Source organism: Asterias amurensis, chromosome 3 (genome assembly GCF_032118995.1).
Source record: "Asterias amurensis chromosome 3, ASM3211899v1".
Lineage (NCBI taxonomy): Eukaryota > Metazoa > Echinodermata > Asteroidea > Forcipulatida > Asteriidae > Asterias > Asterias amurensis.
The window spans coordinates 8,613,534-8,627,640 of NC_092650.1; the positions used below are offsets into that span (position 1 = coordinate 8,613,534).

Below are 14,107 nucleotides of genomic sequence, written 5' to 3' on the forward strand. Positions count from 1 at the left end.
ACAGTCACCTTTGGATGTGAACTTGGGTTGTCATGCAAGTGGAAGGCTAGCCAAGGTTCATATAGAACCAATACTTCAACAAAATAAATCAAACAGAGTTTGTTAAAGGCAGTGGACACTATTGGTCATTGTCAAAGACAAGCCTTAACAGTTGGTGTATCTCAACATAGGTATAAAATAACAAACCTGTGAAAATTTGAGCTCAATCGGTCATCGAAGTTGTGAGATAATAATGAAAGAAAAAAACACCCTTGTCACACGAAGTTGTGTGCGTTTAGATGGTTGATTTCGAGACCTCAAGTTCTAAATCTGAGGTCTCAAAATCAAATTCGTGGAAAATTACTTCTTTCTCAAAAACTGTGGCACTTCAGAGGGAGCCGTTTCTCACAATGTTTCATACCATCAACCTCTCCACATTACTTGTCACCAAAAAAGGTTTTATGCTAATTCAGCCGTTTGCTGTGTTGGACTCACATACGTGTAAAATTCAAAATAAAATAGGTCAAACTTTGAAGTAACAGGCAGGGCAGTTGTGGGCGGTATGCATGCTTAAGGGTTGAACATGTTAAGATGCAACAAGTAATTTTTCCTGGGAGTTGGAATGTATTGTAGTGTAAAATGAAACACCCTGAAAGTGTCATAACTATTCAGTATCAATAGTTACATGTAAAAGCTACACAGCACAAATGCAGAAGGATGGGTCATACCTGAGAGGTTCAAATACGAGGCAGAGATGGTTCCTATGAAAGAAATGCCTGAAGAGACGAACACAATGGAATTTATCCTCTCTGTCTGTATCATTAAGTCTCTTCAGATACTCAAGCTCCTTCAGACCAGTCTTGTGCCTAAAAGGGACAGGAAGAAGAAGAGGGTTAAGAAACTTACAGCGTACTTTAAAGCCCAACTTATAATCTTAAGAACAAATGTCAAGGTTTTTCTATGAGAATCAAAGCTTCACAATTCCACGTCAAAGTTTCATGTGAGAAGATCAGCACAAGGTACAGTCAAAGTAGGCCTGTCGTTGTGATCATAGCAGGCCTGTGGCTGTACATGGCTGTATTAAAGCCTGGGCGGCTCTTACATCCTGCGAATGTGAATGCGATATGAATGTTGACTTCACAAAGTCCATCAAATAATTTGCAGCAGTTGAGTTGTTCTCAACTCTCCTACGCATATTGCACCGAAAACAGAATTGTGACATCAAATCATGTCAAATTGGCACCGCATTCGCATAAACTATGAACCGGGCTACACTCTTAACCCAGATACCGCATACTGGTCATCACATACACCAATGGATTAGATCATAATTTGATGTGCAGCCACAGGCACACTATGATCATGACGACGGTCCCCCTTTGAACTTTGATTTGTTCAGGATATAATTCTGGAATGATTATACCTCTGAAGTATAGGGGTAGCAATGATCTTGCCAATCCATAGCTGAGTGGTAAATACTTATGCCTGGTTAATACTTCCTGAGAATGCGAAGCGAATTTTGATGTCACAGGGCTGTTTTCGCAGCAAATATTTCGCATTTGACCACAGTTGAACACACTTGAACTGTGCAAGTTCACAGTTGAACACACTTGAACTGTGCAAGTTCACAGTTGAACACACTTGAACTGTGCAAGTTCACAGTTGAACACACTTGAACTGTGCAAGTTCACAGTTGAACACACTTGAACTGTGCAAGTTTTTCGTTGCGAACTTGTGATGTCAGAATTCATATCACATTCGCATTTGCAGGAAGCAACAAAACTTTTTTTTTGGGGGGGGGGGACACGGACATCTGGGGGATTGGTTATACTGTAGGTTCATAAACAAGAATATTGAGATAATACAATGCTGATGGGATGGCACAGATATTATTTTGGGTTTCTCTTAATATGGGATGGCATTGTACACATTATTGTTTCTTAAAATATTACAAACAGTTCCAATGCAGAATGCGAGAGGTAATTTCATATTAATTTTGACAGAGGAGTCGAAGTAATAAATGTTGTTGTTGACCATACATGAGTTCGTTGTTCCTGATGATCTTGATAGCTACATCCTGTTGAGTCCTAGCACAGTCTCTAGCACGAATGACGTTACTGAATACACCTTGACCTGTGTAGCCATACACACTGTAACGCTTATCAAGCAGCTCACCAACACGTACACCTTCAAAACAAAACATCAATCAATGAGTCAACTGGAAAATTTATTTGGCATTGGAGGCATTGCATGGTGAGGTATCAATGTTTGTTTTGCGTTAACACCATGTATTTATCTTTTTGCTGGGTAGATTATGTTCTTTTGAGAACTTGCCTTGCTTTATATTATACTAATCACCAATCACCATTCACAAAACCGCCAAAATCTTGACCCTAAGGTGACACTTTCTAAGTACCCTTGAATGGATTAGATAGTTCCCACAAATCACAGTGCACATTTCTTTTAATGCAATGCGTTCCCCATATACACTATCGTGCGCATCTCAGTTGCAAATTTCATTCACAGATTTCTCAATAAAATATCTCCATTTCTTCGTAAAGTGTCCAACCTGAAACCTGGCCTTGATCACCATTAGGATTTCTATGAGCATAAAACATATGCCAAGCCTACAGCTTCACAGAAAGATTGCTTACATGATAATAATAATAATAATAATAATATAATAATATCGAAGTCTTATATAGCCCACGTATCTACCAAATAAGGTACTCAAGGCGCCTAGTCTAACACAAACTTTCAGAAAGATAGGTTATTGCAGTGATGAATTATGAGACCCAATTATTTAGCACCTTATAATGGTTTACAAGGTGCTACGGTGCATACAGCAGCCACAGCCAGGAACACCGGGTCGAACCCCTTCTCTTTTCAAAAAGTGCACTGGGTTCTTTAACATCCATTCACAACACATGGGACCAACGGCTTTACGTCCCATCCGAAGGACGAAGCAATGGTTAAGTGTCTTGCTTAAGGACACAAGTGTCGTGGCTGGGAATTCGAACCCACACTCTGCTGATCAGAAACACCAGAGTTTGAATTCGGTGCTCTTAACCGCTCGGCCACGACACTTCCACATGATGCTTATTTTTGCTTAGAGACTCGACATACTGAATCAGGCATGAGAATGGGTGATGATAAAAAAAAAGGAAAAAATTCAGTTGATTGGAAATGTCAATATTCCATCATTTTTGTGTGCGAAGCACACAACACGAGCGCGCAGCGCGAAGTCCCTTACGGCCGGGGTCCAGGGCCCGCTTAAGGGCCCTGGGAGCTCTGGCTATTTTAGAAGCTCTGTGGTGGTCTCTAATGCATTTCTGGCACCTATTTTTCCAGGTAGAAGTGAGCTACTTTTGTGTGATTTTTCCTTTTTTATTTTTTTATAATAGGTTTAAGGGAAAATAAAATGTAAAGCTCACACAATTCAAACAATTTTGGGTTCGCCTGCGATTTTATTACAATTCCGGAAAAAGAAAGGAAAAAAAAAAATAAAAAATTATCCCTTATTTCTGCTCTTGAAAATGCTTTTTTTCTCACCAACAACCATTTTTATAGGTTCTTGATTTGAAATTCGGTTGTGTAAAAGAAATTCTTTTGCAGTTAAATGTTTGTGATTTTAACGATCCGTCGGCGACGCACATTTTAAAATATATATAGGCCTATATACTTGGCGAGAGCGATGTGTTTTTGAGAAAGAGGTTGTGATTCAGCATAGGGTATAACTGGAACGAGGTTGAGATTAGACCCCAACATAGAAATAGAACCAATGAAGAAAGCACGTCGTCCGGACGCACAGTGTGTTCGCTGGTTCCCAATATATCTTTCGCTGGTTGTGAGGCAATAACAGGTACCAGTTTCCCCTGGCCTGCCGGCGATCTCAGATTCGTGCCGCGCCGCTCATTGGTTCGTGTACAAACCTGCACGTACACAGTACACATGGTGCAAACACGTGCATTGTTTTTTTCAGTAGACTTTCAAAAGTCTCCACACGTGTTATCTTTGCTGCAGCAGCAAGCGCATTACACGCAAACATTATTGAACCGTACCACTATAAACGAACCAAGGAATGCGGCAAGTTTATACATCGGTCGCTGCTGCTCCATTATGCATGCGCGATGCCAGGAAGACCACAAGCCGTAAACTGAGCCAGTTGCTGGACGGCAATTTATTGTTTAGGTGCCGTTTTTTCATGAACGCCGTACGCGTGGATCCGCGATAAGAACAATTACAAAGGTAAACTGGACATTGTCTGACTAAAGAAGAGGGATTAGAGAAATCCAAATGTATACACCCCCAAAACCTACCCCCCGAATTTTATAGCAAATTCACATTGAACTCGGAGACCACATATTTTGAAGTGAAAAATCCGGAATTCCGGAAAAATCCGGAAGATTCTCATGCCTGCTGAATACTTACGATAGTAGCCTTCAGCATCATCCCAATTATCAGTCAGACTTGGGTTCTCATGAGCTGATTGGTCAAGCTTCTCTACAGCAGTTGGGCTCTATAAAACAACAAACAAAAACACCAAATACATGAGTGTGGGTTCGAATCACAGAATCATTCGAATCATTGCTGAAGTATCTGGTATCAACAGAAGTTTAAACGAGGATAGCCGTAAATTATTGTTACATGACCAAGCAGCTTTAGTCATGGTTTAATGAAAAACTGTTCTGATCATTCAAAGTTTATTCAATGTGTGCGTCAGCACAGAATTTTTTTTAGAAGTGTTTGAAGCTTGTGATGGATGTAGAATGGATGGACAAATACAAAACAGGTTAAACAAAATAACAAAATGGAAATACATGTTGACGGAGAACACGAAAGCGACTTAGAGAGAAATGATTGATAAGTTATTGAGTAAAATAATAAATACATTTGCTGTGTTAAGAACAAACTGTTCACGAAATAAAAAACAATATTTTTCAAGGTTTTGAACTGTACATGATACTCACATCATAGTTGCTGCCTTCACTGAACATGTCCATGCCGTTGTGAGAAACTGCTGCAAATAACAGAACAAATACAATTATTTATATTACACACAAATGTATTAAAGGCAAGGTACACGTTTGGTAGTTACTCAAAACAAATATTAACTTAAAAACTGACTTGGTAGCGAGTATTGGAGAGCTGTTGATAGTATAAAACATTGTGGGAAATGGCTCCCTCTTAAGCAATGTAGTTTTTGAGAAAGAGGTACTTTCTCACTAAAATAATAAAAGACTTCTAGCTAGAAGTCTTTTATTCTTATCTAAAAGCACACAAGTTCGTCCAACAGGGGTGTTTTTTCTTTCATCATTTCCTCGCAACTTCGATGACCAATTGAGCCCAAATTTTCACAGGTTTGTTATTTTATGCTTATGTTGGGATACACCAAGTGAGAAGACTGGTCTCTGACAATTACAAAACGTGTACCTTCCCTTTAAAGTAAGGGTACACCTTCAATACAGTGTTTGTGAGTGTATACACACTTTCTTGTAAGAAAATTATCTAAAGAACGAACTCTACCTGGCAAGTAGATACACACATGGTGTTACCGCAAACCAAATATACATTGATACCTCACCATGCAATGCCTCAAATCATATGTATCCATACTATGTTAGAATCAAAACAGACATGCAAACAAACAAAAGCTATTTCATTTTAATTAGAAAAAATAACACAGTCAATGAAAATTACCCTTTCTCCACAAGCACAGATATTTTCAAGGCAATGAGCCCTCTCTTCTGCAGAATTTTTAGTCGTGTGTATTTGACAGAAACTGGAATGATCATATTTTTCAGCCCATAAACTTAATCAGAATAGATGACTATTGTCAAGTTGGGCTGATTTGATATACAATTCGTTCTGTGCAGTTGGTTTCAACATCTCAGTTGTGCATTCTTTTAAGTGGGGAAAAAAATGATAGAGTGTACCCCTATCAAAATCAAATGATCCAGGGGTCGATTTCACAAAGAGTTAGGACTAGTCCTAACCTTGGGCCAGTCCAGAGGAGATATTAAAAACGTATTGCTAGTCCTTAGTTAGGACGAGTAACTCGTCCTAACTAAGACTAGTCCTAACTCTTTGTGAAATCGACAGATGTTCATTTATGACCCAATTAAACTTACCCTTAACTTCTGCAATGGCAGGTGCTTGGGCCACGATATCTGCAGCTTCATTACTTGTAACATCTTGGACTGTCTTTTTGTGCTCATCAATAATATTCTCAGATTCTTCTTGTGGATTGAGAATGTCTCCAGATCCCCCTTCTAGAAAAGGAATGCTTGCCGTTTCTGCAGTCTCATTGTTTTCCGTTTGCTCATCTTTGTCATCTGTTTCCTTTTGTTCTTCTTTCTCATTATCATCTTGTTCGCTGCCTGATGATGATGATGACTCACTGCTATTGTCTTGGCTTCCTGGGGTATTAACACCCGAGTTCACTGACTGTTCCGGAGTAGAAAACCCTAGCTCAAATGCGGTTGGGGCAACTGGGGCTTTAAGTTTCTGTATACAAGAATTTAAAGGAAACAAGCTGTGTTAACATATCTTTAAGTGAAATACAATCTTGTGTTTTTAAGTCATTAGGTTTTGAATGAAAAATCTAAGGTAAGAAACATAAATTACTTTGTACTTTTTGTTTAATAAATGTTATAAATTTGTTCAAATTGGACAACTACTTGTTTTGCTATACATCTTAGAATAAAAGCCTGACAAACCAAGTCCAAAGACTTAGTCAAAATCTAAAAGAATTTTCATGATTTGCAAAATATCAATGTTTAAAAACAGGATTTCAACATAAAACACTACAAATTTGGATGGGAACAATTGTGTGTTTTCTATGTTTGAATGTGAGAGAAGTTGAATTATAAATAACTGGACATACCTGTAATAGTTCCTGGCGCTGTCTTCGTCTTCTCTCAATAACTGTTTCTTCATCCTCTTCTTCCTGTAAATCAACATCTTCTAACCTAGAAAGCAACAACAAATAAACATCTCGCTTACAAATTTTTATTTTGAGTTAATGATGAGGAAATTTGACAGTCTTGAACGGGCAACCAAGCCAAAATGCCTTAATAGAATGGGCAAATATGTATGTTACCCAAACTTTTCCAGTGTAAATTAACTAATTTACAGTAAAACTTCAGATAAAACTGCACAATTATTCTTAGCTATACAATAACACAATTCATCTTCAAGAATTGAATCGTCAATTCTAATTGGTTGATCCATAGCAATAAGGAGTGTGATATAAACGTTTACTATACTCATACATATTTATCCATAGCAATAAGGAGTATGATAATAACTTTTATTATACCTCATACATATTCATGACCAAAAGTCGAGTTCTTACTGGTCCATTAATCATCACGTGCCTGGTGCTATTTTTGCTATCTACCCAGCGCACGCGAGTATTCACCCACATGGTACATGCACATGACAAGTAGAATAGCGTCCGGGCAGCTCGGCCGCTAATCTACTTGTCATGCGCATTTAAGATCGTGGAACTGTTTTTCTGCATCGCATATACAACTTGGATATTGGCGTTGTTGTCAAAGAATGCAGAAGTGCTAAAGTTTTCTGTATTCCAGGCGCTTGCGTGTGATAACTAATATATTTTGGGATGCTAAACATCCTTGTTCCCAGCTGAGAGTTGAATTGTGGAGGACACTGCTACAATGTGTTTGAGCCGCAAACATGTAGAAGTGCCTTTTGGCAGCCAGCCACATCAACCTGTAATAACCATGGAGCACAGATTAATAAAACAATTGACTTTTCAGTTGGAAAAAAAACAAAAAAACCTCCAGAAACTCTAGGGATCGAGTACATTTTTACTCATTGCTGCAAAAATTATCCATATCTTGAAATATGTCACTTGATAAAGTTCCAATGGATTAATATAATATTCAAGTGTCGGACAGCTTCTGTTAATAGTAAAAGAACAAAGGAATAATAGTTTCTTATGTTTAGTACAATTGCTGATACTTACTCTTCCTCAGAGGAATATTTATTCGCTGTCAATCCTTCAGAAAGACTCCCCTTGAATTTATCATCTGGGGTTCGATTTCCTCTACCTCTTCTCCTGTCTCGATCATGGCCCCTCTCCCTCTCGCGGTCTCGCCACGTTGGTCGATCTCGTCGTCTGTAATCAGGAGGAGATCGAGACCTCATGCGACGTCTCTCAGCCAGTTCTTCTCTCGTCGGTGATCGAGGACGGACGGGTGAACGTCGCATGGGGGGTGACCTGCTTTGATGGAGGTCTGCTGAACTTCGATGGGGCGATTTACTTTGCCCTTGATTGCGGCGCGGTGAGGGTGACCTCCGAGGACTGTGTTGTCGAAGACTCTCCAGTGTTATTACAAGTCTGGTTTGGGTAAGGATAAAAAGTGTTCATAATAAAAACAGAGAGTAGGAGTGTGGGGAGTCTGCATGCATACCTAGATTGAGCACCGAATCATTTCTAGCTCTGAAAATATTGTTTGTCGTAACTGCTTCAAGTTCCTAAAAATAAAAATCATCCGAGTCTTAACTTACGATTGAAATGAGAAATTTGACCCTTACTTCTCCAATGCACTCGACAAAGCTTTGGCAAAAGATGCGTATATGGTTTTATTTTTAAAGGTGGTGTACCAGAAATAGTTCTACTCAAACATGAAAAAGGCTACATCTGAGCTTATACGTTATCTGAAAATTGTACTTACTTTTGCTTTCTCTTAGGTGACCGACTACGGCTTTTACGACGTGGGGAAGCTTTTGGTGACAGACTCCTTCGTCTTTTTGGTGACTTGCTTCTGCCGTGTTTTGAGGATAACTCATCAACATCAACAGGAGAAACTCTCCTCTTCCTTTCCCGAGATCTACTACGTGATCTCTTGTGACTCTGTTTGCTTGAGGAATGTTCCATTCTCTTACGATCAGCCAGTTCAGATGCAGCGTCTGTTCTGTCTTTATGTCTCTTTGGTGAAGTACTTGGAGACACACTCTTTCGTTTTTTCCTTGTTTGACGTTCACCGCTGATGCTTCTTCTTCTAGAGTCTCTAGGTCTGTCATTGGTATTTCGAGAACGACCTCTCTCAGGTGACTTTGAACGCATGCCGCGATTTGAATGTTTCTTAGAGGTTCCCTGAATCTCTCCCATAAAGATGACGTCATCATCATCTGATTCAGGTAGTTTTGGTTTCTTGGCGTCTTCTTCCGATACCTGACCCTCTTCATCAGAGGACAAATAGCCTTTGGCAATAATGGACATACCCGATGCCTGTTTGAGCTCTTCTTCATTTGCCAGTCCAAGATCATTTAAAAGTTCTGCCTGCAGAAGTTCTTTCTGTTTCTCCAGGTCAGCCAAGCCAACCATAGCCTCCCCTTCATCTTCATCGTCATCACACTCAGTGTATGGAACTACACTGACCTCTGATTTACGTTCCTTTCCACTGCGATCCCGTCGTGTGCTGCTGCTGCTACGTGATGACTTTTTGTGCTTATGTTTATGGCGATGTCGTCTTTCATCTCCCTCAGTGGCGTGCTTACGATGCTTCCTACGATGATGGTGGTGCCTGTGTTTACGATGTTTCTTACCATGGCGACGATGTTCGCTGCCATTCACTGCTTCTGCACTGACAGCAACACCTTCTTTTTCTTTCTCTGACTTTCCTTCTGAATCAGATTCTGACTCACTGGCAGAACTAAGGGAAAAGCAAAGTATTACCAAAATCAGTTAATTACTTTTTAATGCAAAGAAAACTGGTTACACACATTTAGTAAAACAACCCAAAACAAATAAAATCCTATGTTTATCAGGTGCCCATCATTAAAATTAGGTTGTGTTCATGATGCCACATAAAAGAGAGAAATGAAAATTTGGTCTTCATGCCCAGTGGCACAAAATCTACACACATGCTGTGCTCTCAACCCTAGACCCCATTAGGGTCCCTCTATATCCCCTGCCAAATAAAACAGAGTGCAACACAGTTGAAGTGAGAAACATTGCACATGCAACAAAATGCAACAAGGGATTTTGTTTCATTGTGCAGACTAGTTGTTTGTGTTAGGACTGAGTAAGGGTGTTTGCCCTGCTAGATGCAACAGTATGCATTGGTGACTTGGCTAATACCTGGGACCATGAACTTTATAGTCAAATGCCGCAAATTCCCTCCAGGTATGAACTTAAGTTGACTGCCAAATACAACAAAATGCAATACCATTTAATGAAGTCACTTGACTTCTAAATACAACAAATTCAGTTAAAGAAAGACATCTGAGTTGACTGCCAAATGCAACGATCAACAACTATTACCATTTGGTGCATATTGTTGCATTTCGCATCGTTAGGGTTTTTATCACCATTTTCTACAATATGAGTGATTAATCTTGGCCTTCATAACCTTCATCAGGTGGAAGCCATTTTGAAAAACATGGACCATATACATGTATCCATGAAATAATCAGGAAGCAGTTTTTAAGGCTGCTGCCTTAAAAACTGCTTTCTGGTGGCTATTTGAAACCCTAACGCGGGTTAAGATGACTAACTAGCAATTTAAGTAAAAGAGTTTTTTGGTCACAACATGTAGAAATGATGTTACTGCAAACCTTTCAAGTTTAATACTTTCACTATGCAAAGTTTCAAATCCAAGCAGTTTGATAACTAAAGACTCACAACGAGCACATCTAGACAACAGACCATAAAAAATACTACACAGACAGCTCGAAGGAAATTAAATGTAAGTGATCGCCGAATGCAAACATTTGTATATCCCATAAGATTTTGTGTACCATTACACACGATACTCAATACTAAGAGGACGACTGAAAGATGTACGAACAAGAGCAAGTATCAAGCAAAGTGGGTTTGTAGGAAAGCAGTGAAACGTTTCAAGAAAAACATAGCATCTGGAGTAAAACAAAGCCCACAGGCCTTTTGGTCAACAAATGTTAAATCCAAAACAACTGACTAAGAGAAAGTATTGCCAGTCTCCTTCAACCAAATGGTAGGTAGCACTACGGTAACGGACACAGAGTGCTACAAGACTTCTTGTAAAGTGTCTTTACCCAAGAAGACATGCAGAGTATGCCGGACCCAGTAGAAAATGATTTCACATGGAATTTGATCTGCTCCATCGGATGTTTACGACCTACTAAAGAGTCCCAAGCCAAACAAGTCCCCATGATCGGATGGATTACAACCACACTTAATACTGCAGAAGCTTGCAGGCGTTCTTGATAAGCCACATCTCCTGTGTCAAATACCTTGGGGAAGGGGGAACTACCACGAGACTGGAAGTCAGCAAATTATGTTACCCCTATCTTTAAGAAAGGTAACAAAAATGATCAAAAAATGACATGAACAGAATCGTTGCAAGTGACTAAACCTATATGTTTTTACGTAAAGATGCACATGACAACCCCTCGATCCATGAACAGGCATTGTCCTACAAGCATCGATGGATTAAGTAAAGTAAGTAACATGTTCAAAACAATGAATCTTCATCAAAGCATTTCAAGCTTTAGCAATTGGCACATGATGGTACATTGACATTTTGGTCAGTTTCTGGGGGTCCTACAATGTACTAAAAGCCGTCAACGCCGACAACAAGTCCAGAGTGGCGACAACAAGTTTCAAATACAAGTTTCAAACCAGACGTCTGGTTCCCAGACGCGTGTCCATATGTTTTGTACACAAAGCACGGATCGGGTGTTTTTTTATTCTAGGACGAACGTGTACAGATAATTCTCCACATTAGTCCTGGGAAGAAATAATAATATGCGCACCCTCGTCACGTGTCGTGACTTCGCGATGTGTTCGGCAGAGTTCGGGGACAATCAGTATTTGTATGTAGTGTAGTGGTAAACGGAGTAGTTGGGGACTGAATTATGGTAAGAATTTATCATTTTCTACAATTTTTGAGATTGCGGATTGGATTTTCTGTCGTTCCCCCCAGACAATGTGATATCAAAGGACACATAGAGCCTAATTTTGGCGAGAAAAAGAAAAAAAAGAGCGATTCCAAAATTCATTGAACGACATGATCATATTAGAATCCAGAGATATCATAAGGCATGATAGTAAAACACCCCACTCCCTTAAAACACACACACTTCATAGCAATCCGTTTTCCCCCATTTCAGACCAGTAATGTTTGGTTTCAGGAGATAAGAAACCAATCTATGATATTTTATCTTTAATGTAGACTTAATATTTATTACGCTTATTGAAATTTATTACAGTATGCAGTTAATCAAAAACAATTTTTTTTGGTCAATTTCACTTAAAATGTTTTAATTTTCCCCCCATATTGGCACATCATAGAATCTCAAATAGTAACCACCTCAAGTGATCCATCTAGTGACTAAAGCAGAATGGAACTCAAACTTGCCGATAGTAATTTTGTTTTGAACTTTCGAGGTTGGATGATGTTTCTTTGACTCATTTGAATGTTGGCATAATAATGCACTAGTGATTTGTACCGAAAATCAATCATTTTATAAATGTTTGAGAATAACCAACGACAGGAAACTTTATTCTCAGCAAGATTAAGCCTGATGAAAAAACAGACCGTGAGTAAACTGCATAGCTTCTGTCACCGGTGCAGCTTGCACAATCTTGCGGTAAACGGGAATCAAAGTTGGGGTTCGAAAACATATGAGGGTCGATAACGTATATGACGCTACGATATGTCATGATGTAGCCCCATAAATCGGTCCAATCCACTCCGTATCCTTGGCCCCAGCACCACTGATATCAAAACCTTTCGGAAAACCATCTGCAACGTTCTGCATCATGAAACTTACCGATCTAATACTTCAGAAGTTACAGATAGCACTATACTTGGAATCGTTCACATAGGTATCACAGATTTTGAGCAAAAATCAAGTAAATTTTGCGTGCGAATTTGTTCAACTACACTCTTTTACCGCTAATGCCAATATGCCGATTGTCCCCCGACCGTGCGCAGATTTTTTTCCCAGGACAAACGTGTGGAATCATCTGCACACGTTCGTCCTGGGAAGAAAAGATACCCAATCCGCACTTCGTGTATAAACATACGGACACGCGTCTGGGAACTATTCTTTGTAGTTCCCAGACGCGTGTCCGTATGTTTGTACACAAAGCACGGATTGGGGAACCATTCTTTGTAGTTCCCAGACGCGTGTCCATATGTTTGTACACAAAGCGCGGATTTGGTATCTTTTCTTCCCAAGACGAACGTGTGCAGATGATTCCACACGTTTGTCCTGGGAAAAAAATCTGCGCACGGTCGGGGGACAATCGGCATATCGGCATGAGCGGTAAAAGAGCGTTAGTTGAGAAAATTCACACGCAAAATTTACTTGATTTTTACTCAAAATCTGTGATACCTATGTGAACGATTCCAAGTATAGTGCTATCTGCAACTTCTGAAGTATTAGATCGGTAACTTTCATGATGCAGAACGTTGCAGATGGTTTTCCGAAAGGTTTTGATATCAGTGGTGCTGGGGCCAAGGATACGGAGTGGATTGGACCAATTTATGTTATGGGGCTACTACTCAGTACTAGTCATGATGATGATTCCGCCACAACTTTTCCACTAATTTTTACACAAACGAATCTCATTTTTTGAGAAACTAAATTATTTCAGAACGAATACAAACAACTGGCAGAGGATACTTTTCCCATGTAAGGCGTCGGGCCAAGATTTGAAGCTTAGGGGGCAGCCAGTCACGCCAGTGAGTGGTAGGAGTTGTCCGGGAATTGGGCAGCAAACGTGAACGCAGACGTCGTCGGCGAAAGTTGGTTTTACGATTATGACCTACAGTGTTTTATAAAATAGTACGTCCTTCATAAACAAATTCAATGAAGTAACGGAATCTTTAACTCAATTATAATATGTAAGTCACAAAGAGTACAATACCTGCTTGATGCATTTTCGTCTTTTTCTTGCAGGAACTGTTCCTCTATAATCATGCGTCTGTCCATTTTTCTCGAGATGAAAAAAACACTCGCACAGCAAACTCGTCAGAGAGAGAGATCCAGAAACGTGTAGTTTTGTATGTAAAACGAGGCAGAAACCAGTCGGTTCATACAACGTGCAGACTTCGTTTCACCAATACAACAGAGGGCGGTCTTTACTTGAAGTTATTTTTAAGAA

General features: G+C 39.6%; 1 protein-coding gene across 3 annotated transcripts in view; it reads right to left on the reverse strand.

Annotated features, from left to right (window-relative positions):
* The window catches only part of LOC139935384 (serine/threonine-protein kinase PRP4 homolog), a 28,836-nt gene extending 14,818 nt beyond the window's left edge, over positions 1 to 14,018 (reverse strand). The window contains exons 1-9 of one of the 3 annotated variants that reach the window (XR_011785802.1): positions 13,871 to 13,991; positions 8,685 to 9,665; positions 7,973 to 8,347; positions 6,866 to 6,950; positions 6,111 to 6,486; positions 4,950 to 4,999; positions 4,411 to 4,498; positions 2,019 to 2,166; positions 708 to 845 (exon numbers count right to left, since the gene is read on the reverse strand). Coding sequence is in view for 2 of the 3 variants with exons in the window: in XM_071929942.1 (XP_071786043.1) it covers positions 708 to 845; positions 2,019 to 2,166; positions 4,411 to 4,498; positions 4,950 to 4,999; positions 6,111 to 6,486; positions 6,866 to 6,950; positions 7,973 to 8,347; positions 8,685 to 9,665; positions 13,871 to 13,935 (2,306 nt within the window). In the remaining variant the exon portion in view is untranslated. Of the gene's footprint in view, positions 1 to 707; positions 846 to 2,018; positions 2,167 to 4,410; positions 4,499 to 4,949; positions 5,000 to 6,110; positions 6,487 to 6,865; positions 6,951 to 7,972; positions 8,348 to 8,684; positions 9,666 to 13,870 lie in introns of all 3 variants that reach the window. The other 2 variants (XM_071929943.1, XM_071929942.1) reach the window with 2 other exon arrangements.
* Between the last annotated feature and the right edge of the window lie 89 nt (positions 14,019 to 14,107).